The 24,996-nt window shown below is 41.1% G+C and overlaps 1 protein-coding gene across 1 annotated transcript in view; it reads left to right on the forward strand.

Moving 5' to 3' along the window:
- LOC117512720 (collagen alpha-1(XXI) chain-like) overlaps positions 1-24,996 on the forward strand; it is a 292,990-nt gene that overhangs the window by 73,184 nt on the left and 194,810 nt on the right. Inside the window, exons 5-8 of the mRNA XM_034172906.1 lie at positions 11,436-11,552; positions 16,322-16,508; positions 19,293-19,458; positions 19,546-19,768. Coding sequence (XP_034028797.1) covers positions 11,436-11,552; positions 16,322-16,508; positions 19,293-19,458; positions 19,546-19,768 — 693 coding nt within the window. The remainder of the gene's footprint in view (positions 1-11,435; positions 11,553-16,321; positions 16,509-19,292; positions 19,459-19,545; positions 19,769-24,996) is intronic.

Here is a 24,996-nt window from a genome sequence, read left to right on the forward strand (position 1 = left end):
CCCATTTTTCATGCGCTGAACTCAAAGATCTAAAACATTTTCTATACACTCAAAAAATGTATTTCTCCTTTGCCGAGATAATCCATCCCACCTCAGGCGTGGCATATCAAGATGCTGATTAGACAGCATGATTATTGCACAGGTGTGCATTAGACTGGACACAATGAAAGGCCACCGTGAAATATGCAATTTTGCTTTATGGGGGGAGGGGGGGGGGGTCAGAAAACCAGTCAGTTTGTGGTGTGAACACCATTTGCCTCACGCTGTGCAACACATCTCCTTTGCATAGAGTTGATCAAGTTGTTGATTGTGCCCTGTGGAATGTTGGTCCACTCCTCTTCAATGGCTGTGTGAAGTTACTGGATATTGGCAGGAACTGGAACATGCTGTCGTATACGCAAATCCAGAATACCCGAAACATGCCCAGGAATTGTGTACAGATCCATGCATGGGGCCATGCATTATCATGCTGCAACATGAGGTGATGGTCTTGGATGAATGGCACAGCAATGGGCCTCAAGTTCTTATCACAGTATCTCTGTGCATTCAAAATGCCATCAATAAAATGTAGCTGTGGTCATTGCCCATAACATACACGTGTCCATAACCATAACCCCACCGCCACCATGGCCCATTTGATCCTCAACACACTGTCTGCCAACTGCTCTGAACAGCAAAAACTGGGATTAACCCATGAATAGAACACCTCTCCATGTGACAGATGCCATTGAATGTGACCATTTGTCCACTGAAGTCAGTTACAACAACAAACTGCAGTCAGGTCGAGACCACGATGAGGACAACGAGCATGCAGAGGAGATTTCCTGAGACGGTTTCTGACAGTTTGTGCAGAAATTATTGCAGCAGTTGTCCGGGTGGCTGGTCTCAGATGATCTTGGAGGTGACCATGCTGGATGTAGAGGTCCTGGGCTGGTGTGGTTACACGTGGTCTGCGGTTGTGAGGCCGGTTGGACATACAGCCAAATTCTCTGAAATGCCTTTGAGATGCTTTATGGCAGAGAAATGAACATTCAATTCACGGGAAACAGCTCTGGTGGACATTCCTGCAGTCAGCCCGCCAATTGCACACTGCTTCAAAACATGCGACAACTGTGGCATTGCTCTGTGTGATAAATTTCAGAGTGGCCTTTTATTGTGTCCAGCATAAGGCACATCTGTGCAATAATCATGCTGTTCAATCAGCATCTTGATATGCCAAGCCTGTGAGGTGGGATGGATTATCTCGGCAAAGAAGAAGTGATCACTAACACAGATTTAGACAGATTTGTGAACAATATTAGAGAGAAATAGATCTTTTGTGTATACAGAAAATGTTTTAGATCTTTGAGCTCAGATCATGAAAAATGGGAGCAAAAACAAAAGTATTGTGTTTATATTTTTGTTCATTGTACATGTACAAGCAAGTATACATATGCCTGTAATGGTGTTTTTGACTATGCATGACTTCATTACACAGTAAAATCACCAGTGTTAAATTAACACTGATAATGAACATATGAACCCACTCTGGCCAGCGTGGGACCATATATACCCTGGCAGTGTTAATTTAACACTGATCGTGTATGAGGTCTATTAGAAAAGTATCCGACCTTATTATTTTTTTAAAAAACCATATGGATTTGAATCACGTGTCATTACATCAGCCAAGCTTGAACCCTTGTGGGCATGCGAGAGTTTTTTCACGCCTGTCGGTGACGTCATTCGCCTGTGAGCACGCCTTGTGGGAGGAGTGGTCCAGCCCCCTCATCGGAATTCCTTTGTCTGAGAAGTTGCTGAGAGACTGGCGCTGTGCTTCATCAAAATTTTTTCAAAAACTGTGAGGCACATCCGAGTGGATACCCTGACTATCAACCCTGACTATCCAGGGTTGGGACCAGGAAGCAGAGTTGTAGTCTTACACACCTCTCTGCAGCTTCTCTTCCCCTGCCATCCCCTCATTACCCCATCCCCGTAGAGAGGGTGCCTGCTCCCAGACCACCAATAACCAGCAAAAAATCTATTTAAGCATAAAAATTCAAAAAGAAAAAAATATAGCACCTTCAACTGCACCACAGACTAAAACAGTTAAATGTGGTCTATTAAACATTAGATCTCTCTCTTCTAAGTCCCTGTTATTAAATGATATAATAATTGATCAACATATTGATTTATTCTGCCTTACAGAAACCTGGTTACACCAGGATGAATATGTTAGTTTAAATGAGTCAACACCCCCGAGTCACACTAACTGCCAGAACGCCCGTAGCAGGGGCCGAGGCGGAGGATTAGCAGCAATCTTCCACTCCAGCTTATTAATTAATAAAAAACCCAGACAGAGCTTTAATTCATTTGAAAGCTTGACTCTTAGTCTTGTCCATCCAAATTGGAAGTCCCAAAAACCAGTTTTATTTGTTGTTATCTAATGTCCACCTGGTCGTTACTGTGAGTTTCTCTGTGAATTTTCGGACCTTTTGTCTGACTTAGTGCTTAGCTCACTAAGATAATTATAGTGGGCGATTTTAACATCCACACAGATGCTGAGAATGACAGCCTCAACACTGCATTTAATCTATTGTTAGACTCGATTGGCTTTGCTCAAAATGTAAATGAGTCCACCCACCACTTTAATCATATCTTAGATCTTGTTCTGACGTATGGTATGGAAATTGAAGACTTAACATTATTCCCTGAAAACCCCCTTCTGTCTGATCATTTCTTAATAACATTTACATTTACTCTGATGGACTACCCAGCAGTGGGGAATCCGTTTCATTACAGTAGAAGTCTTTCAGAAAGCGCTGTAACTAGGTTTAAGGATATGATTCCTTCTTTATGTTCTCCAATGCCATATACCAACAGAGGTCAGAGTAGCTACCTAAACTCTGTGAGTGAGATAGATTATCTCGTCAATAGTTTTATATCCTCATTGAGGATATAATGAGGATCTGTCCTCATCTGTCCACCAGAGGATGCTGTAGCTCCTCTGAAAAAGAGAGCCTTAAATCAGAAGTGCCTGACTCCGTGGTATAACCCACAAACTCGCAGCTTAAAGCAGATAACCCGTAAGCTGGAGAGGAAATGGCATCTCATTAATTTAGAACATCTTCACTTAGCCTGGAAAAAGAGTCTGTTGCTGTATAAAAAAGCCCTCCGTAAAGCTAGGACATCTTACTACTCATCACTAATTGAAGAAAATAAGAACAACCCCAGGTTTCTTTTCAGCACTGTAGCCAGGCTCTACTGAGCCGAGTATTCCTTTAACTTTAACTAGTAATGACTTCATGACTTTCTTTGCTAATAAAATTTTAACTATTAGAGAAAAAATTACTCATAACCATCCCAAAGACATATCGTTCTCTTTGGCTGCTTTCAGTGATGCCGGTATTTGGTTAGACTCTTTCTCTCAGATTGTTCCGTCTGAGTTATTTTCATTAGTTACTTCCTCCAAACCATCCACATGTCTATTAGACCCCATTCCTACCAGGCTGCTCAAGGAAGTCCTACCATTAAGTAATGCTTCGATCTTAAATATGATCAATCTATCTTTATTAGTTGGCTATGTACCACAGGCTTTTAAGGTGGCAGTAATTAAACCATTACTTAAAAAGCCATCACTTGACCCAGCTATCTTAGCTAGCCAAAATAGGCCAAAAATAGGCCAATCTCCAACCTTCCTTTTTTCTCAAAAATTCTTGAAAGGGTAGTTGTAAAACAGCTAACTGATCATCTGCAGAGGAATGGTCTATTTGAAGAGTTTCAGTCAGGGTTTAGAATTCATCATAGTACAGAAACAGCATTAGTGAAGGTTACAAATGATCTTCTTATAGCCTCAGACAGTGGACTCATCTCTATGCTTGTTCTGTTAGACCTCAGTGCTGCTTTGATACTGTTGACCATAAAATTTTATTACAGAGATTAGACCATGTCATAGGTATTAAAGGCACTGTGCTGCGGTGGGTTGAATCATATTTATCTAATAGATTACAATTTGTTCATGTAAATGGGGAATCTTCTTCACAGACTAAGGTTAATTACGGAGTTCCACAAGGTTCTGTGCTAGGACCAATTTTATTCACTTTATACATGCTTCCCTTAGGCAGTATTATTAGACAGCATTGCTTAAATTTTCATTGTTACGCAGATGATACCCAGCTTTATCTATCCATGAAGCCAGAGGACACACACCAATTAGCTAAACTGCAGGATTGTCTTACAGACATAAAGACATGGATGACCTCTAATTTCTTGATTAATTAGAAAGGTCTTGTCTCAGAGTGATGCTGACAAACGAATTCATGCATTTATTTCCTCTAGGCTGGACTATTGTAATTCATTATTATCAGGTTGTCCTAAAAGTTCCCTGAAAAGCCTTCAGTTAATTCAAAATGCTGCAGCTAGAGTACTGACAGGGACTAGAAGGAGAGAGCATATTTCACCCATATTGGCCTCTCTTCATTGGCTTCCTGTTAATTCTAGAATAGAATTTAAAATTCTTCTTCTTACTTATAAGGTTTTGAATAATCAGGTCCCATCTTATCTTAGGGACCTCATAGTACCATATCACCCCAATAGAGCGCTTGCTCTCAGACTGCAGGCTTACTTGTTGTTCCTAGGGTTTGTAAGAGTAGAATGGGAGGCAGAGCCTTCAGCTTTCAGGCTCCTCTCCTCTGGAACCAGCTCCCAATTCGGATCAGGGAGACAGACACCCTCTCTACTTTTAAGATTAGGCTTAAAACTTTCCTTTTTGCTAAAGCTTATAGTTAGGGCTGGATCAGGTGACCCTGAACCATCCCTTAGTTATGCTGCTATAGACTTAGACTGCTGGGGGGTTCCCATGATGCACTGAGTGTTTTTTTCTCTTTTTGCTCTGTATGCACCACTTTGCATTTAATCATTAGTGATTGATCTCTGCTCCCCTCCACAGCATGTCTTTTTCCTGGTTCTCTCCCTCAGCCCCAACCAGTCCCAGCAGAAGACTGCCCCTCCCTGAGCCTGGTTCTGCTGGAGGTTTCTTCCTGTTAAAAGGGAGTTTTTCCTTCCCACTGTCGCCAAGTGCTTGCTAACAGGGGGTCATTTTGACCGTTAGGGTTTTTCCGTAATTATTGTATGGCTTTGCCTTACAATATAAAGCGCCTTGGGACAACTGTTTGTTGTGATTTGGCGCTATATAAATAAAATTGATTTGATTTGATTTGATTTGATACCATTTGAGAAATTAAGCTGGTTTTCGGTGAAAATTTTAAGGGCTGATGAGAGATTTTGGATTGTTTCTATCGCTGTAAGGACTTCCCACGGAGCGGGACGTCGCGCAGCGCTCCGAGGTGACGTCGTCATCCTGTTTCAAGCTGAAAACCTCCAAATTTAAGCCTCTGTTGACCCAGGACGTTGTGAGAGAACAGAGAACTTTCAGAAGAGGTCGGAATCAGCAGTTTATGTGGACATTCCACTGTTAAAGGAGATTTTTTTAATGAAAGACATGCGGACGGATTGGCGCGTCGGCTCGCAGCTGGTGCGGTGCGCCCACCACAGGAAAAACACCTCCGTTGGAAGCCTTAAGGACAAGTTGGAACATGCCCTGCTGTTAAACAATTTCTCAGATACTCACTCAACTGAAAGCCACCAAAAGCCGCCTGGATTTTACAAATGGTTATCAACACAGAGGTGTTTTTCCTGTGGCAGGCGCGCCGCGCCGGCTGTGAGCCGACGCGCCAATCCGTCTGCACGTCTTTCATTAAAAAAATCTCCTTTAACAGTGGAATGTCCGGATAAACTGCTGAGTCCGACCTCTTCTGAAAGTTCTCTGTTCTCTCACGACGTCCTGGGTCAACAGAGGCTTAAATTTGGAGGTTTTCAGCTTGAAACAGGATGACGACGTCGCCTCGGAGCGCTGCGCGACGTCTCGCTCCATGGGAAGTCCTTACAGCGATAGAAACAATTCAAAATCTCTCATCAGCTGTTAAAATTTTCACTGAAAACCAGCTTAATTTCTCGAATGGTATCCACTCGGATGTGCCTCACAGTTTTGAAAAAATTTTGATGAAGCACAGCGCCAGTCTCTCAGCAACTTCTCAGACAATGAAAATCCGACGAGGGGGCTGGACCACTCCTCCCACAAGGCGTGCTCACAGGCAAATGACGTCACCGACAGGCGTGGAAAAACTCACGCATGCGCACGAAGGTTCAAGCTTGGCTGACGTAAAAACATATGAATCAAATCCATATAGTTTTTTAAAAAAATAAAATGGTCGGTTTCTTTTCTAATAGACCTCGTATATATGATCCCACTCTGGCCAGAGTGGCACCATGGGACCATATATACACTATCAGTGTTAATTTAACACTGTCAGTGTTAGTTTTACACTGGTGATTTTACTGTGTATATGACTCAGCGGTGTTTTGCTGTATCTGTTAATTTTGGCTCTCTGTTGGGACTGTTTACACAGAGACTGCTACCTGCTGCTTTGGACTTTGAACTAATAGTCTTTTTCAAGACTTTTTTACTTTTTTACCTTTTTATTTTTTTTTTTTTACTTTTTTACTTGACTCTACTGGTGGTCGGCTCTCACTGCGGTATTGTATCACTTCTTGTTCCGGAGCACAGCGGTGTTTTTCTGTATCTGTTAGCTGTTTGATCTGCGCAGTTAGATTGATCTAGTTATCTAGATTACGATTTGTTTCCCAGTGTAATCTTTACGTGCCTTAACTAAAGCACTCCTTCTGCTGAATCACCTCTAAATTATTTACACATTATTCGCTTTGCGTGTTTTTAGGAATCCGCTAGCTTAGCGTAGCTACTAGCTCTTAGCCGATTTAGCATGGCGGCTTCTCCTGTCTCTCCCGCACTTTTCTGCTCTGGGTGTGAAATGTTTAGTTATTCCTCGGCCTCCTTTAGCAGTAATGGTACTTGTAATAAGTGTAGCTTATTCGTAGCTTTGGAGGCCAGGCTGGGCGAATTGGAGACTCGGCTCCGCACCGTGGAAAATTCTACAGCTAGCAAGGCCCCTGTAGTCGGTGCGGACCAAGGTAGCTTAGCCGCCGTTAGTTCCCCCCTGGCAGATCCCGAGCAGCCGGGAAAGCAGGCCGACTGGGTGACTGTGAGGAGGAAGCGTAGCCCTAAACAGAAGCCCCGTGTACACCGCCAACCCGTTCACATCTTTAACCGTTTTTCCCCACTCGACGATACACCCGCCGAGGATCAAACTCTGGTTATTGGCGACTCTGTTTTGAGAAATGTGAAGTTAGCGACACCAGCAACCATAGTCAATTGTCTTCCGGGGGCCAGAGCAGGCGACATTGAAGGAAATTTGAAACTGCTGGCTAAGGCTAAGCGTAAATTTGGTAAGATTGTAATTCACGTCGGCAGTAATGACACCCGGTTACGCCAATCGGAGGTCACTAAAATTAACATTGAATCGGTGTGTAACTTTGCAAAAACAATGTCGGACTCTGTAGTTTTCTCTGGGCCCCTCCCCAATCAGACCGGGAGTGACATGTTTAGCCGCATGTTCTCCTTGAATTGCTGGCTGTCTGAGTGGTGTCCAAAAAATGAGGTGGGCTTCATAGATAATTGGCAAAGCTTCTGGGGAAAACCTGGTCTTGTTAGGAGAGACGGCAGCCATCCCACTTTGGATGGAGCAGCTCTCATTTCTAGAAATCTGGCCAATTTTCTTAAATCCTCCAAACCGTGACTATCCAGGGTTGGGACCAGGAAGCAGAGTTGTAGTCTTACACACCTCTCTGCAGCTTCTCTCCCCCTGCCATCCCCTCATTACCCCATCCCCGTAGAGACGGTGCCTGCTCCCAGACTACCAATAACCAGCAAAAATCTATTTAAGCATAAAAATTCAAAAAGAAAAAATAATATAGCACCTTCAACTGCACCACAGACTAAAACAGTTAAATGTGGTCTATTAAACATTAGGTCTCTCTCTTCTAAGTCCCTGTTGGTAAATGATATAATAATTGATCAACATATTGATTTATTCTGCCTAACAGAAACCTGGTTACAGCAGGATGAATATGTTAGTTTAAATGAGTCAACACCCCCGAGTCACACTAACTGTCAGAATGCTCGTAGCACGGGCCGGGGTGGAGGATTAGCAGCAATCTTCCATTCCAGCTTATTAATTAATCCAAAACCCAGACAGAGCTTTAATTCATTTGAAAGCTTGTCTCTTAGTCTTGTCCATCCAAATTGGAAGTCCCAAAAACCAGTTTTATTTGTTATTATCTATCGTCCACCTGGTCGTTACTGTGAGTTTCTCTGTGAATTTTCAGACCTTTTGTCTGACTTAGTGCTTAGCTCAGATAAGATAATTATAGTGGGCGATTTTAACATCCACACAGATGCTGAGAATGACAGCCTCAACACTGCATTTAATCTATTATTAGACTCTATTGGCTTTGCTCAAAAAGTAAATGAGTCCACCCACCACTTTAATCATATCTTAGATCTTGTTCTGACTTATGGTATGGAAATAGAAGACTTAACAGTATTCCCTGATAACTCCCTTCTGTCTGATCATTTCTTAATAACATTTACATTTACTCTGATGGACTACCCAGCAGTGGGGAATAAGTTTCATTACACTAGAAGTCTTTCAGAAAGCGCTGTAACTAGGTTTAAGGATATGATTCCTTCTTTATGTTCTCTAATGCCATATACCAACACAGTGCAGAGTAGCTACCTAAACTCTGTAAGGGAGATAGAGTATCTCGTCAATAGTTTTACATCCTCATTGAAGACAACTTTGGATGCTGTAGCTCCTCTGAAAAAGAGAGCTTTAAATCAGAAGTGTCTGACTCCGTGGTATAACTCACAAACTCGTAGCTTAAAGCAGATAACCCGTAAGTTGGAGAGGAAATGGCGTCTCACTAATTTAGAAGATCTTCACTTAGCCTGGAAAAAGAGTCTGTTGCTCTATAAAAAAGCCCTTCGTAAAGCTAGGACATCTTTCTACTCATCACTAATTGAAGAAAATAAGAACAACCCCAGGTTTCTTTTCAGCACTGTAGCCAGGCTGACAAAGAGTCAGAGCTCTATTGAGCTGAGTATTCCATTAACTTTAACTAGTAATGACTTCATGACTTTCTTTGCTAACAAAATTTTAACTATTAGAGAAAAAATTACTCATAACCATCCCAAAGACGTATCGTTATCTTTGGCTGCTTTCAGTGATGCCGGTATTTGGTTAGACTCTTTCTCTCCGATTGTTCTGTCTGAGTTATTCTCATTAGTTACTTCATCCAAACCATCAACATGTTTATTAGACCCCATTCCTACCAGGCTGCTCAAGGAAGCCCTACCATTATTTAATGCTTCGATCTTAAATATGATCAATCTATCTTTGTTAGTTGGCTATGTACCACAGGCTTTTAAGGTGGCAGTAATTAAACCATTACTTAAAAAGCCATCACTTGACCCAGCTATCTTAGCTAATTATAGGCCAATCTCCAACCTTCCTTTTCTCTCAAAAATTCTTGAAAGGGTAGTTGTAAAACAGCTAACTGATCATCTGCAGAGGAATGGTCTATTTGAAGAGTTTCAGTCAGGTTTTAGAATTCATCATAGTACAGAAACAGCATTAGTGAAGGTTACAAATGATCTTCTTATGGCCTCGGACAGTGGACTCATCTCTGTGCTTGTTCTGTTAGATCTCAGTGCTGCTTTTGATACTGTTGACCATAAAATTTTATTACAGAGATTAGAGCATGCCATAGGTATTAAAGGCACTGCGCTGCGGTGGTTTGAATCATATTTGTCTAATAGATTACAATTTGTTCATGTAAATGGGGAATCTTCTTCACAGACTAAAGTTAATTATGGAGTTCCACAAGGTTCTGTGCTAGGACCAATTTTATTCACTTTATACATGCTTCCCTTAGGCAGTATTATTAGACGGTATTGCTTAAATTTTCATTGTTACGCAGATGATACCCAGCTTTATCTATCCATGAAGCCAGAGGACACACACCAATTAGCTAAACTGCAGGATTGTCTTACAGACATAAAGACATGGATGACCTCTAATTTCCTGCTTTTAAACTCAGATAAAACTGAAGTTATTGTACTTGGCCCCACAAATCTTAGAAACATGGTGTCTAACCAGATCCTTACTCTGGATGGCATTACCCTGACCTCTAGTAATACTGTGAGAAATCTTGGAGTCATTTTTGATCAGGATATGTCATTCAAAGTGCATATTAAACAAATATGTAGGACTGCTTTTTTGCATTTACGCAATATCTCTAAAATCAGAAAGGTCTTGTCTCAGAGTGATGCTGAAAAACTAATTCATGCATTTATTTCCTCTAGGCTGGACTATTGTAATTCATTATTATCAGGTTGTCCTAAAAGTTCCCTAAAAAGCCTTCAGTTAATTCAAAATGCTGCAGCTAGAGTACTGACGGGGACTAGAAGGAGAGAGCATATCTCACCCATATTGGCCTCTCTTCATTGGCTTCCTGTTAATTCTAGAATAGAATTTAAAATTCTTCTTCTTACTTATAAGGTTTTGAATAATCAGGTCCCATCTTATCTTAGGGACCTCGTAGTACCATATTACCCCAATAGAGCGCTTCGCTCTCAGACTGCAGGCTTACTTGTAGTTCCTAGGGTTTGTAAGAGTAGAATGGGAGGCAGAGCCTTCAGCTTTCAGGCTCCTCTCCTGTGGAACCAGCTCCCAATTCAGATCAGGGAGACAGACACCCTCTCTACTTTTAAGATTAGGCTTAAAACTTTCCTTTTTGCTAAAGCTTATAGTTAGGGCTGGATCAGGTGACCCTGAACCATCCCTTAGTTATGCTGCTATAGACGTAGACTGCTGGGGGGTTCCCATGATGCACTGTTTCTTTTTCTTTTTGCTCTGTATGCACCACTCTGCATTTAATCATTAGTGATCGATCTCTGCTCCCCTCCACAGCATGTCTTTTTCCTGGTTCTCTCCCTCAGCCCCAACCAGTCCCAGCAGAAGACTGCCCCTCCCTGAGCCTGGTTCTGCTGGAGGTTTCTTCCTGTTAAAAGGGAGTTTTTCCTTCCCACTGTAGCCAAGTGCTTGCTCACAGGGGGTCGTTTTGACCGTTGGGGTTTTACATAATTATTGTATGGCCTTGCCTTACAATATAAAGCGCCTTGGGGCAACTGTTTGTTGTGATTTGGCGCTATATAAAAAAAAATTGATTGATTGATTGATTGATGACTTCACTTTGAAGTCATTCATACCAATCAATCACAAATATTTTGCACGTTTTCACGACACATCAGAATGTATGACAGAAATGTGAAAAATGGGAATATGCCTTTCCCAAGGTCCTAGAGGCCTGGGAATCAAAGTTATTCTGACTCCTGCTTACAGGAATATGTTCATATGTTGAGATTTTGAGTAGGGCTATACACACACACACTTTGATCATGTCATGTATGTTTTCTATTGCAGACAGGTAGGGCCATTAAATTTGCTGTGGATCACGTCTTCTCCTCCTCTCCTCGAACCAACCAAGTGAAGAACCGCATTGCTGTGGTGGTGACTGATGGAAAGTCTCAGGATGATGTGGTAAATGTCGCACTAAACATCTAATATTTGTGAAACTGTACATTAAAATGCAGAGATTTACCATGAAGGACAAACAAACAAAAGACACCAGTCACAACCTTCCCTTCAACACTGTTAAAAAATAAAAAAAAAAATCCAGAAATTCTGTTGTTTTGATGGGGGGGGGGGGGGGACATTGAATTAGGGACATTGTGTTTGGGAAGCAAGCATACGAACTGCCTGTAACACTGTTCTATTAATGAGTCTGAAAATGTAAACAACTGCAGAATCTGTTTTATCCTGTTAATGTGTTGCCTTCTCAATTCTAAACAGATATTCTTTTTCATAAATCCTCTTATTAACATGTTTAGTATAAATATACTAATATGGCGATATGATGTATGATATTTTCAGAGTAGTTTCTGTTGTATGACTGCACAGTGGCACAAACAGAACATGTGCTTGTCTCCGAAGTGAAATATCCTATGTTCAAAGCTGATGAAGCCCTATTCACCTCACACAGCTGGAGTTGTGTTCAAAAAAAATGAAATAAAATAAAATAAAATAATAATAATAATTATATATATATATATGAATGTGGTAGTGATTAAATTCTCCAGGAAAAAGTTTAAATAAATTAGTTTTAAAACAGGAGGATTTTCAACAAACACAATTTTCTTGTGTTTTTCCAACCCAAACACACTGTCAGACATAAACTGGTTCACCCCAAAGACAGCACACCACAAATACAAAAAAGAAATGAACTGTACATCAGAGAAAGCAAGCAGATGCTTAACAATAGAAAGGCTCAACACAGGAGGACCAGTTCCTCTGGTCAGGACTCAACTGTCCACCAGAATCTTAAGAAAAATGGACACACCTTTGACAGTAACAATGTTCAGTCAGGTGTACTCAGTCAATCAAGTACTAACTGACACCTGGATGAGTAGTCAACAACTTTTTACAGAACATAGAGAGTTGGAAAATGTTCAGGTTCGGTGGAACTCAAAGACCAGGTGAAGAAACACAGGTTTAGAATACTGTAAAAAGATATCATTTGTCTCAAAAGCTGAAAATATGACATGTGTTTTCAGAAATTCTTGAAATATTCCATGAAGATACTTTTTTTATTCATGTGTAAGAGTTGTTTTGATGTTAGCAGTAAGCAGCTGTGGTTTCCATAAAAAAATACAGTAAAATAATTCAGAAGGCCTCTTCCATTTTGCTCAGGGGCACCACAGAACATTTGGTTTGGGATCCAGATGTTGATTTGGCTTTTGTAATGCAACTTCAGCTGTACACAGAGAATGGGACATGGCCCGCTTTGAACCAGGCACAATCTGTTTAGGAGGCAAGTGCACTATCTAAACGCACAACTGTGATTTGCTTTTTTTTTTTTTTTTCAAAAAAAGAAATAGTCTGGCAATTTCTGGTAAGTGGGACAGTACCAAGCCCAGCGCCAGAATTGGGCATGTGCGCCACTCCATGTCACAGAGCCCAACTACGCATGCAGTCACAAAGTTCTTCTGAAAAACTGGAGCGATCTGAATTCGGTTGGATGAATATGGGTGTGTGTGTGTGGAAACAATTCACCTCGTTCACAACGTGACAGAACTTAACAATTACGCGCAATAGCGCGCAACAACACGGAACACTATTCTTGACCGTGCGTAATGGTTCCTGATAATTCTCCAGCAACACGTGCCATTAATCGTAACGTGTGGTAACAGGTTGCAACAGTTCCTGAGGACACCTGACACCTGAGAATTGTGTTGTTGCGCGCTATTGCGCGTAACAGCGTATCGTTAAGTTCTGTCACGTTGTGAACGAGATGAATTGTTTCCACACACACACACCCATATTCATCCAACCGAATTCAGATCGCTCCAGTTTTTCAGAAGAACTTTGTGACTGCATGCGTAGTTGGGCTCTGTGCCCTGGAGTGGTGCAGAGAGGAGGAGGAGGACAGAGCCAGATGTGTGGCTTCATGCTGGTCTCGTCTCGCGCATTTTCCCAAACATCAGGCACATGCAGCAGGTGGAACACCTGCAGGAGCGCGCTGAAGAGCACTGAAATTTGGTGTCAGCAGTCAAACTGAACGCGATGCAGCAGGGTTTAATTGTGCGCGTGCTTCTTCCTCCGCCGGACTGGAGGAGGTGCAGAGATGTCTGGCTGCGTGTGAGTCTCCTCTCGCTCCTCTGGCTCAGACTCGTTTTCCCGCTCATCGGTTACAACAGCAGGTGGAACACCTGTAGGAGCATCCTGAGGAGCTTCAGCAGGAACTGTGGAACGACACTTGGAGCCGAGTTTAATTGTGCGCACGTGACAGAAAACTGACTCGTCGTGGCGCGCAGTGAAATGTGACGCCGTGTTACAAGTCGTGTCAAAACTTGACAGTTTCCATGTCACTTCGTAATAACGCGTGACAGTTTGGGCTCCAAGAACCATCACAGGAACCACTACGAACGTTGTCACGTTCTATTAAGGATCAATACTCATCAAGACGGATCAATACACTCAATTACGACCTCCACGACGTAAGATGAAATGAGGGTGGTGTGTGACATTCGTGGAAGATTTTTTGACAGGCAAAAACATGCTCCACGAATATCAAGAATATCACGCACCAACACGCACTATTAAGAAACCTATTCAGATGCGTTAGGTCACATTAAGAATGTCAGGAATGTCTCACGAATGACAGAAAAATGACATTCGTGACTTGTCGTCGTTATGTGTAAATGCAGCATTAACACCCTCCCCAAGTGAGTCGTGCTGCATGATCTGCCTTTTGCTTGGTGGACTTGACGAATCCGAGGAACTCCAGCTCTGACACTGCTTGAATAAATCGAGCATGCTTTAGTTCGTCCACCTTGCCATAATCGCTGGACTCAGGATCCTTGCCCTCTGCCGCACTGACAAGCACAACCCTCAACCTATCAAATCGCTTGAACACAGACACACGCCATATCCGTTTGTTTTAAAATTAATTACTTTAGTTAATTAATTTGGTTTATTTGTTAAATACGTGATATTATTGAATAACTAATATTTTGCTATATTTTCCTGTATTTCTTTTTCTTTTTTCTTTTTGATAACGCTCACATCCGAGGGGGCGGGGTTGATGACTTGAGGGGGCGTCACCCCCGGACGCCCCCTCGTGGCGCCGGGTCTGGACAGTATGCTAATCTTTTTTACAGTAATAAGCTGTTGTATGTTACAGTCGATGGACTGTAGAATAACAGCACAGTAACACTGTAGAATAACAGTATAATGCAGCCAACCATACAGTGCATTGTGCTGTAACTGTAGGATGGAATTAAAATGTGTCATCTGAATGATAACAACCATGATGTTTGTAATATTGATACTGCTGATACTTATTACAACAATAAGATGTTTTTCTGTAATTAACTAATACCTTATAAATCATTCACAAGAAATTTATTGCCTATCAAATCATTTGTTAAATCATTAATGTAAACTATTCTCATTCTCATTATTTATCCTCCATTATTAAACAAATAATGAATATTTATGAGTTTAATGGAACAAATATTTCATAAAGTGAAAGATGGAATGTTCCATTCAGCGAGGCATCTTTCGCTTTATGAAATATTTGTTCCATTGAAAGAATTAAAAAAAAAACATTCATTATTTGTTTTATATAATAGCTAAAACAGATCTGTGTCATTTGATATTATATTCATTCATAAACAACAGAAAAGAGACTTACATTTTGTTGTTCATCACTGATGCTTTGACATCAACAGTCCAACACGAACTTTAAATAGAAGCCCACAATTATTCTCAGTCAACTTGAAAAACAGTTACATGGTTCAAAAATAATTCTGAGGATGTAGTCCGTTATACTTCCAAGAACAAACAAACAAACAAACAAAAAAAAGGCGAATTTGTGTACTTCCTTAGTCCAGTGAAAAACTGCGTCAGAAATTTGTCCAGGTTTTCATCCTAACAGCTCTTCATGCCTCCAGACAGGTTATGGTGTAGTGGATTTGTTTTTTTTGTGTGTGTGTGTGTGTGTGTGTTTGAAAAATTATCACCATCAATTAGCTCATTCAAAACGTGGTCCATCAGCAAAACAAACTCTGCCATGTTTAGCTAAACACCACCCCCACTAATGTGTGTGTGGGCGGGGCTCGCAGCATGCAATGGTACAAAATGTATGGAACCAAATTGACACGTTAAATGCAATGCAACACAAATGGGACAAATAATCCATGTCAAGTGACATACAAAGCACCAATAAAATGACAAGGACTCATCCATTATTTAAAACCCAATTATGGACAACCGAAAAGATATGTCTCAATAAATCATTTACAAGTTATTTTCTCATTCATATTAATCATTTAAATTTTTTTCTCATTATCCACTAATTTTATTTACAACAGATATGTTACGTGTCTATCCATGCTTTATGAGTTGTTTAGTAATATATCCTCATTATTTAATAAAGGTAAGTTGCTTCGGCTGCTCCCTTGTTTGCACTCGAGGTTGCCACAGCAAATCCAAAGTGGATCTGCATGTTGAATTGGCACAGGTTTTATGCCGGATGCCCTTCTTGATGCAACTCCACATTACATGGAGAAATGTGGCAGGGGTGGGATTTGAACCCGGAACCTTCTGCACTGAAACCAAGTGGTTTAACCACTTGGCCACCACCCCATCCTCATTATTTAATAATTATAAGTATTTTACTTTTTTAAATAATGGCTAATATAATGATTTATTATTTTAAAGTGTTACCAGTATTTGTGTGGCTCTAGGTGGATGCCAGCATGGAGGCACGAGCTCAAGGCATCACAATGTTTGCTGTTGGTGTTGGCAGTGAGATCACTACCTCAGAACTTGTGTCCATTGCAAACAAGCCATCTTCCACCTACGTCCTGTATGCAGAGGATTATACCACCATTGGTCGTATCCGAGATGCCATGGAGCAGAAGCTGTGTGAAGGTAAATCTAACCACCAGGTTTATTTGTGTATTGTTTATCTGTCTATAGCAGCTGTAATAACCAGGAAATCAGCTTTTTAATCAGAATGAAAGAAATTATGCCCACCATTAAAGGACATGTCACACCGAAATCATGACAATTTAGATTTAGGCTGTTAGTGATCATCTGATGATCCACTGGGATTACTTTGAGCACTACCTTGACTGGTTTCAAAGTATACGGCATTCGCAACAAACAGCTATGGAGACGTCTGAAAAAAGTACTCATGAGTCCTCGGGTGTTTCCGCCAAGTGACATAGATATTAGAAGCGTCCCAGTGTGCTCTTCAATGGAATGTAGCTGCTAACATTAAGAACGGAGGCACAGATTAATTCCAAAGTGGACATAAGTGTGATGTCGTGTTATGAACAACTCATTTTTAAGTGAAAATTGTTCATTTTTATGCAGTCATGGTAAAAGCTGCAGCTCTGAGAAGGTTTATGTGCATGAGTCATAAACGTAGTCTGTCCATAACAATCTCTGCTCCAGGTTCAGCTTTGTGCACAATTAAGTATTAGTGTTGTTACCAATAAAAAAAAAACAAAAACAAAAAAAAAAACGTGCTGCTGGGGAATAAAAGTCACTGTGGAGACGTCTACAGCAGCAGGTGCTGAGAGGAGCAATGAGCAGCACACACACACACACACACACACACACACACACACACACACACACACACACACACACACACACACACACACACACACACACACACACACACACACACACACAAGCTCCAAATTCTCAATCTCGCACAGTAAAAGAAAAAAAAAGCTTGTCATAAAATACAAAAGGGGTAAAATCCTGAACATGCCAGGCTCACCGTGTTATAGATTTATTTGCAAATGTAAACTCCACATGATCAAAGAAGCATGCATGCACGTGCGCGATCGCTGGCTCCAGCATCGCCATTAGTTCTCTCACGATTGTGGCATGTTAAATAACATCCATTAAGCCCTGGAAATAATGTGTTCTGACTTTTTCCAATGTAACAAATCCATCTGCATGTCAAGAAGTCTGTTAAAAACAGCGTCATGGAGATGTCCACACGTCCATGTTCACAGCTTCAGTAAACCAGCATCCTGCCACACAAACAGTACATCACCACACTTTAGGTTCCAAAATCCAACACTGACAAAGTTAAGAGTTTCGGAGTGAAGTGTGTCACCTTCTGTCTGTAATTCCGAGCCATCCCTTTCGAACGGCAGCTCAGATGTTTCATTTCGAACGGAGCAGGTCTGTTTCCCTCTGTCTGTCAGTCATCGGGATGTCTCTGCTCATTCTAAAATGTAAGTCACACGCTGAAAAATGCAGAGAATTGCTGTTTTCTGGAAATGCATCTGCTCACGCTCAGAGTGAGAGGAATAAAATACATCAGCGACCACTAATTATTTGCACGTGTGTGAAGAGACTTACAATCATGAGTCGTTTTATGTTCTCTTGCTAACTGGGACGTTAAAAAAACGTGCGACATGTCATTTAAATAAGTCAACCAACCTTCAGTTCTATCAGCTTGATCTATCTTGTTTAATGTGCTTGGTAGGGTTAGAGGACCACAGTAGCAGTACAAGGTGCTGTGGTAGTGCTCTTGCCTCCCAACAAAAAGGTCTCTGATTCAAGGCCACTCATGCCCCAATCTTCAAGTACACCAGGAGTTGTGGCAGGAACAGTGGTGACCCTATAAGCAAAAATGTGAGAAACCAAAAGATATACTGGTTCTGCTGGGACAGACAGATGTGAAGCGAGGTCACTTACAGCCAGCTCCATAATTATTGCAGAGTGGCACAGTTTTTGGAATACTGTCTCTGTACACCACCACAATGGGGTTGAAGTAAAACAATCAAGATGAACTTAAGAGTATAAACATTCAACTTTAATTCAAGGGGTTTAACAAAAATATCACAAGGTCAGTCCCTCAGTTTTAAGAGGCCATAAATAATGGGACAAACTAAGTACAATTATTATTTAAAATAAAAATCATCACTTTTACAGCCAGATGCCAGGAGATGGATTTTTGAGCATTTTAAATTCCTGAATATGTCTTGGACTTCATTTACATTAATTATTAAATAATGCAAACAGTATGTAACTGTCTGGTAGATCTATCTGCAATAGGAATTTCTCAAAAGCTTGAGTGTTCATGCCAGAAGATGTTGAGTGAGGGAAGCAACCTAGACACCCAGGGAACTCTGAACGATTGACACATCTCCTTGGCTGTGTTTGGGGAAACTGTCCATAGTCAACTTTTGTCACAGGTTCATTGTGGAGTGGAACAAAGAATTACTTTAATACAAGTAATGAGATGAAATCTGGGCTTGAGACATTTTTTTTATGTTTTCTGGATCTACATTGACATCATATGGCCTTTGTGGATTCCAACGGACAGAAATCTATCATAGTGAGAACGTCAGTCCCTCCTTGCATTATGGCTGTGTGTTGCATTTCTCTGCAAATGAACAAGTATACAGTGGCCTCAGTGATGAGGATACCAGTGTTCCATTACTAAGTAAGTCCCTTCAGCTTCTCCCTTGTTTTTCACTTGGGGCCACCACAGCGGATCTGCATGTTGATTTGGCAGAATTTTTACACAAGATGTCCATCTTGACACAACACCACATTCTATGGAGAATAGGCAGGGGTGAACTGGGAACCAGAAACCTTCCACTCCGGAAACGAGTACACATAACCACTTAGTGACCACCCCTTGCTATCTTAGCTGTCTTAATGGTCTTGTTTTTCTTCCAGAGTCTGTGTGTCCAACCCGAATCCCAGTGGCATCTCGTGATGAAAAGGGCTTTGAACTGATGGTGGGTCTGAACATCCAAAAGAAAGCCCAGAAAATCTCTGGCTCTCTGCTGTCTGAGACGGCCTACACCCTCAGTGCTCCCACAGACATCACTGAGAAAACCAGGTAGCTGCCACCAAACTCCTCACTTTTGTCTTTTATAATTTGTGGAACAAAGGTATCATTAGTTTGCTTCCACTTTCTTTGCATCAGGGATATCTTCCCTGAAGGCTTCCCACCCTCGTATGTGTTTGTAGCCACCCTGCGTCTGAAGGGGGCCTCCAAGATAGGGACGTTTGACCTTTGGAGGGTGCTGTCTAAGGACGGGGAGATCCAGGCTGCAGTGACGCTGAGTGGGAAGGACAAGACTGTCACCTTCACCACCACCAGCACAACAGACAAACAGCAGAGTGCCGTCTTTAGAGTGGGCTTTCAGGTTTGTTTGGTTTCCACACCACATCAACAAAGGCACATTTCTTATTTGGGCACTTGGATTGTGGACTCTGAAATGTCATTCAGTTAATTTCACTCCAAGCTCTTCAACAGTCATCACATACACCAACTTAACTTTAACTGTTTGCATTTCTTAAAGATTGTTGTAAATGAAGTCCAAGACATACAGTATTTAGTGACTTGGAAGTGTTCAAATATTTATCCACTGACCTGATTAAAGAAAACTGACTGTAAAAGTGAGAATTTGTATGAACAATAATTTTTTTAATTCAGGTTGTCCGGTTACTTATGGCCTCCAAAAATGAAGTTACTGTGTATAAAAATGATGAATGTAATATTTTTGTAAAAGTGATTGGAACCCAGGTTAAAACAAACAAACAAACAAACAACAACAACAACAACAAAACAATTCAGGGCCTGATTTACTATTTACTATCCGGGTCACGGCACCAGGAAATATGTCAGGTTTGACCTCGGCTAGACATACAAGAAAGAACCAGACAGAGAGTTGAGATGTCTTTAGTGAGCTTTGCAAAGGAGAGATACAGCAGAGGTTGGCAGCTTCGTGCAGTTTCTCTAACTGTGACCTCCTCGCGGGGCCCTTTTATTGTGTAAAGAAAACAAAAGATAAGAGTGGCTACATGAGTCCATGGTTACAACATGTGCTATTAGTCATGTGCAGATACGTTTACGACAAAACAACTGAATCATTCCAATCTTGTACAGAGTGACAACTGAATCATTCCAATCTTAGGTACAGAGTGAGTGATTTTGCTGAAGCTTGCTAAATGTCAAACTGTAAACAGGCTGCAGTTGTGAATATGTGAGAGAAACAGTTTGCAGATTTTAAGATACAGAAAGAACAATTTAAAATGAGCAGACGTAATAGATGATAATAAATGATAAACATGTTTTTACAGTATAATTTATCTAACAACCAAGAGCTAAATTATAAGGGCAACCCAAACTTTTGCATGATGGGGTGGAGACAGTTTTGAGACTAATTGCGCAAAAGATAGCGGGTAATAACGTGACGTAGACAGCAGCATGTAAATGATGATTTTGTTTCTACAAAACATGTTTTACATTAATTACATGTGAGCGCACAAAGAAATTCAATCGATCACTTGCAGGTACAGTATACGCCTTGTGCTTCATTACACTTGAACTCTGCCACATAGCTGAGCATGTCCACGAGCTGGCAGTTAAAAAAAATCTTGTATTTCAGATATTTAATTATTGCTGCATCCATAGTGTTTAAGCAAACTGGATAATAACTATGCTATGTTCTGCCAGTGGAATGCACACAGACAACTGTGCGGACAGTTGTCTATGTGGAATCTGACTGTGAAATTATAGAATCAGTTCTCAAATTGACTTTGGGAAACTGTTCTTCATTAATGTTTGATATCTATTTTGAAAATATAGATGTGACATGTTCATGGACATTTCAGTCTGTAGTTTTGAGACCAAGCCAGCACATATATAGGGCATTTGTTTTTTAATCATTTATATGGCCTTTTTTTGGAGTTAAGAAATCCAGAATAATATATTGTTATTTATTTTCGGTTGAATTTATTATTTTTTATGTATCTTAACTATGCTAAAACTACAAATGATGCTATTGTGTTATAGTTTTTCATTTTCACTGATATGGAAGAATATGGTTGTGAGGATTTTTGAGTTTTTTTTTAAAAGATCAGGCAGGCAGTGACAGTGACTATGACAGATATTATTTTTTCCCAGACATGGGTCACAGGAAGTATCTAGTCCCAAATAAACACACACACACACACACACACACACACACACACACACACACACACACACACACACACACACACACACACACACACACACACACACACACACACACACACACACACACACACACACACACACACACACACACACACAGAGATTGAGGCAATCTTTAGAGGTTTTCCTCATGAATCAGCAGTCTTGAATAAAGTACCTCAAAGTAATACTTGAGTGAAATTATATCTTATCATAAAATTACTTTGGTGAAGGTTAAAGTCTCCTTTAAAATTTTTACTTAAGTAAAAGGCTTAAAGTATCTGACATTTACTGTACTTAAGTATCAAAAATAAAATTGTCATATAAACTGTACTTTTAGTAAAAGTATTGAGTAAAAGTAAAATCCAAAACGAGTGAAATGGCGACACGAAAAGAAAGCCAGTGTGGTGTCTGGATAAAACAGGAAGGGGTGTCAGCCCCTGTAAAAGGCTGGATCTGCCTCTGGCAGAGCAGTTGGTGTTGGTGACGGGATGAGTGAGCAACAGATGGATGTACGAGGTCTGTCCATAAAGTATCGTACCTTTTTATTTTTTTTTAAACTATATGGATTTGATTCATATGTTTTCACGTCAGACAAGCTTGAACCCTTGTGCGCATGCATGAGTTTTTCCACGCCTGTCGGTGACGTCATTCGCCTGTGAGCACGCCTTGTGGAAGGAGTGGTCCTGCCCCGTCATCAGATTTTCATTGTCTGGAAATGGCGGAATGATTTGAGGTTTTTTTTCCATCAGAATTTTTTCAGAAGCTGTTAGAGACTGGCAGCTGGAAACTATTCGAAAAATGTATCTGGCTTTCGGTGAAAATTTTACGGGCTTCACAGAGAATAAGGTCTGGTAGTACAGCTTTAAGGACCCCTTTAAGGACGCTCAGCGCGCCGCGCTCCGAGCTGCGACAACACGGCACAAGCCACTGGACCATTTCTGAGCTGATGGCTCTGTGGATACGAGACCATCGTGTGCTCTTTCTCTGGTTATCACAAGAGCTGGACATCAGCCATTTTCCAGCAGATTTCACTTTTAACAAGAGATTTTGTCATGGAAAGCCACGTGGAGGCTTCGCGCGTCACGACCGATTCGCTTTGGAAGCGAGAAAAAGGAACACCTCCGTTTCGGTGTGTCAGAGGACAAGTTTGGACATGTCCAGCTCTCCACAATTTCACTGATACTTAGTGGACTTGTAAGCATTGAAAGCCGAGATAGACATGTCTAAACTTGTCCTCTGACACGCTGAAATGGAGGTGTTCCTTTGTCTCGCTTCCAAAGCGAATCGGTCTTTACGTGCGAAGCCTCCGCACGGCTTACCATGACAAAATCTCTTGTTAAAAGTGAAATCTGCTGGAAAATGGCTGATGTCCAGCTCTTGAGATAACCAGAGAAAGAGCACACGATGGTCTCGTATCCACAGAGCCATCATCTCAGAAATGGTCCGGTGGCTTGTGCCATGTCGTCGCATCTCAGAGCGCGGTGTGCTGAGCGTCCTTAAAGGGGTCCTTAAAGCTGTACTACCAGACCTTATTCTCTGTGAAGCCCGTAAAATTTTCACCGAAAGCCAGATACATTTTTCGAATAGTTTCCAGCTGCCAGTCTCTAACAGCTTCTGAAAAAATTCTGATGGAAAAAAACCCAAATCATTCCACCATTTCCAGACAATGAAAATCCGACGACGGGGCGGGACCACTCCTTCCACAAGGCGTGCTCACAGGCGAATGACGTCACCGACAGGCGTGGAAAAACTCACGCATGCGCACAAGGGTTCAAGCTTGTCTGACGTGAAAACATATGAATCAAATCCATATAGTTTAAAAAAAAAAGTAAAAAGGTACGATACTTTATGGACAGACCTCGTATATAGCTGTAAATAAAGTTGCCGTTCTTTTTCTGAAGACACAGTCTTTTTCTTGGACGACCCACACACACTTTTCTGTTAAACACAACAGCCAGGCTCTTGTGAAACAGAAGAGTCATTTATAGCTACACAGTTGTTGCAAATTTAAGAAAAGTAAAAAAAAAACTACTACTAACCAAACGCGGCGCTCTTTGCACTCTCGAATCCAAAAGGTGGTGCGGCTTTTACGCAACGCTTCTCCTTGAACATTTCAAATCAAATAAATGAAATTACACAGCCACGCAGTTTTGTCGGTACTGAAGTATTCCCCTTAACTCCTATCGACTGCTGCACTGTAGCGGGAGCCAATCCATGTGTGTGTGTGTGTGCATTTGGAGTTCAAACCGCAGATGGTTTTCACCCTCCACAGTCTTCCTCTTCCTCAGGGGGGCATAGATTCAACCAGTCATCTTTTATATTTTTTGTCTTTTAAAGTTGTTTTATGTCAAACACGGCAGTTGATGCTGCAGGGCTGGAAGTTCCCTGCGCTCAGGCTGTAGAGGGCTGTATCTCCTGGTGTACAGCTGCGCTCTGGCTTACTTTCACCTCTGCAAACAAGCATTGCCCAATCAAATTTCTTCTACTTTTACATTGTAGGAATGAGTAACGAAGATGTTTAAGAGAAATGTATTGGAGTACAAGTATACATTTTATTGAGGCAAAGTGAAAGTTACCAGAAAAGTGAATAACAAAGTAAAGTACAGATATGTTAAAATTCTATTTAAGTACAGTAATGAAGCATTTCTACTTTGTTACATTACAACACTCTGAATCAGTTTTAATTTTTGTGTAATATAAAGATGTGCTGCACCAGGTTTCACCAAAGTACACTAATAATGTACTTTCAGGCATCTTTGGCACCTTGTAGTGGTCAGTTCTGAGAGCATGCACTGATGCCACCACATCACAGTTCCACGTTTGATCTGGTATGGCAACCACCGAGGCGGATCCCCACATCTGGAATTAAGCACCTGTTTGCCTCAGCCACGTCAAACATGGAGCACCCATCACATTTTGTGCACAAAACCCTTGGAAGACACCTAAAATGTAATATGAGCTGACTTTGTGTACCACCAAAAGTCAGTAATTTCCCATGTCACAAATACTTAAGGTGTAAATGTTTAGTTTTATATAATTGTCTATTGAAGCATGTAGGTTGGTGACAAAAGGTTACTTAAAATAGCAGGCTGACAAACATCTATGTTACATCTAATTCAACATTTTGGTTATTTTGGGTGTGTCAATGCCTAAGACAAAAGTATGTGTTCTCATTTGGTGGTCGGTGCTTCTTGTGATATAGCTTGGAAGAAGAATGGTCACTGTCACAGGTTGTATGAACTTCAGGGGAAAAAAACCTCTTTAACATCATCCCCTGTTCAGGTCAGTGCACGGCTCAGGTGGGGAAGAATTCACATGTCAGATGTTTGCTTCTATAAACCACTTTGTGTCCACAGTGGAAATTTCTTATGCCTCTGTTTCCACTGCAGCACATAGTAATAACAATACGTT

Source organism: Thalassophryne amazonica, chromosome 1 (genome assembly GCF_902500255.1).
Source record: "Thalassophryne amazonica chromosome 1, fThaAma1.1, whole genome shotgun sequence".
In the NCBI taxonomy this organism is placed as follows: Eukaryota; Metazoa; Chordata; class Actinopteri; order Batrachoidiformes; family Batrachoididae; genus Thalassophryne; species Thalassophryne amazonica.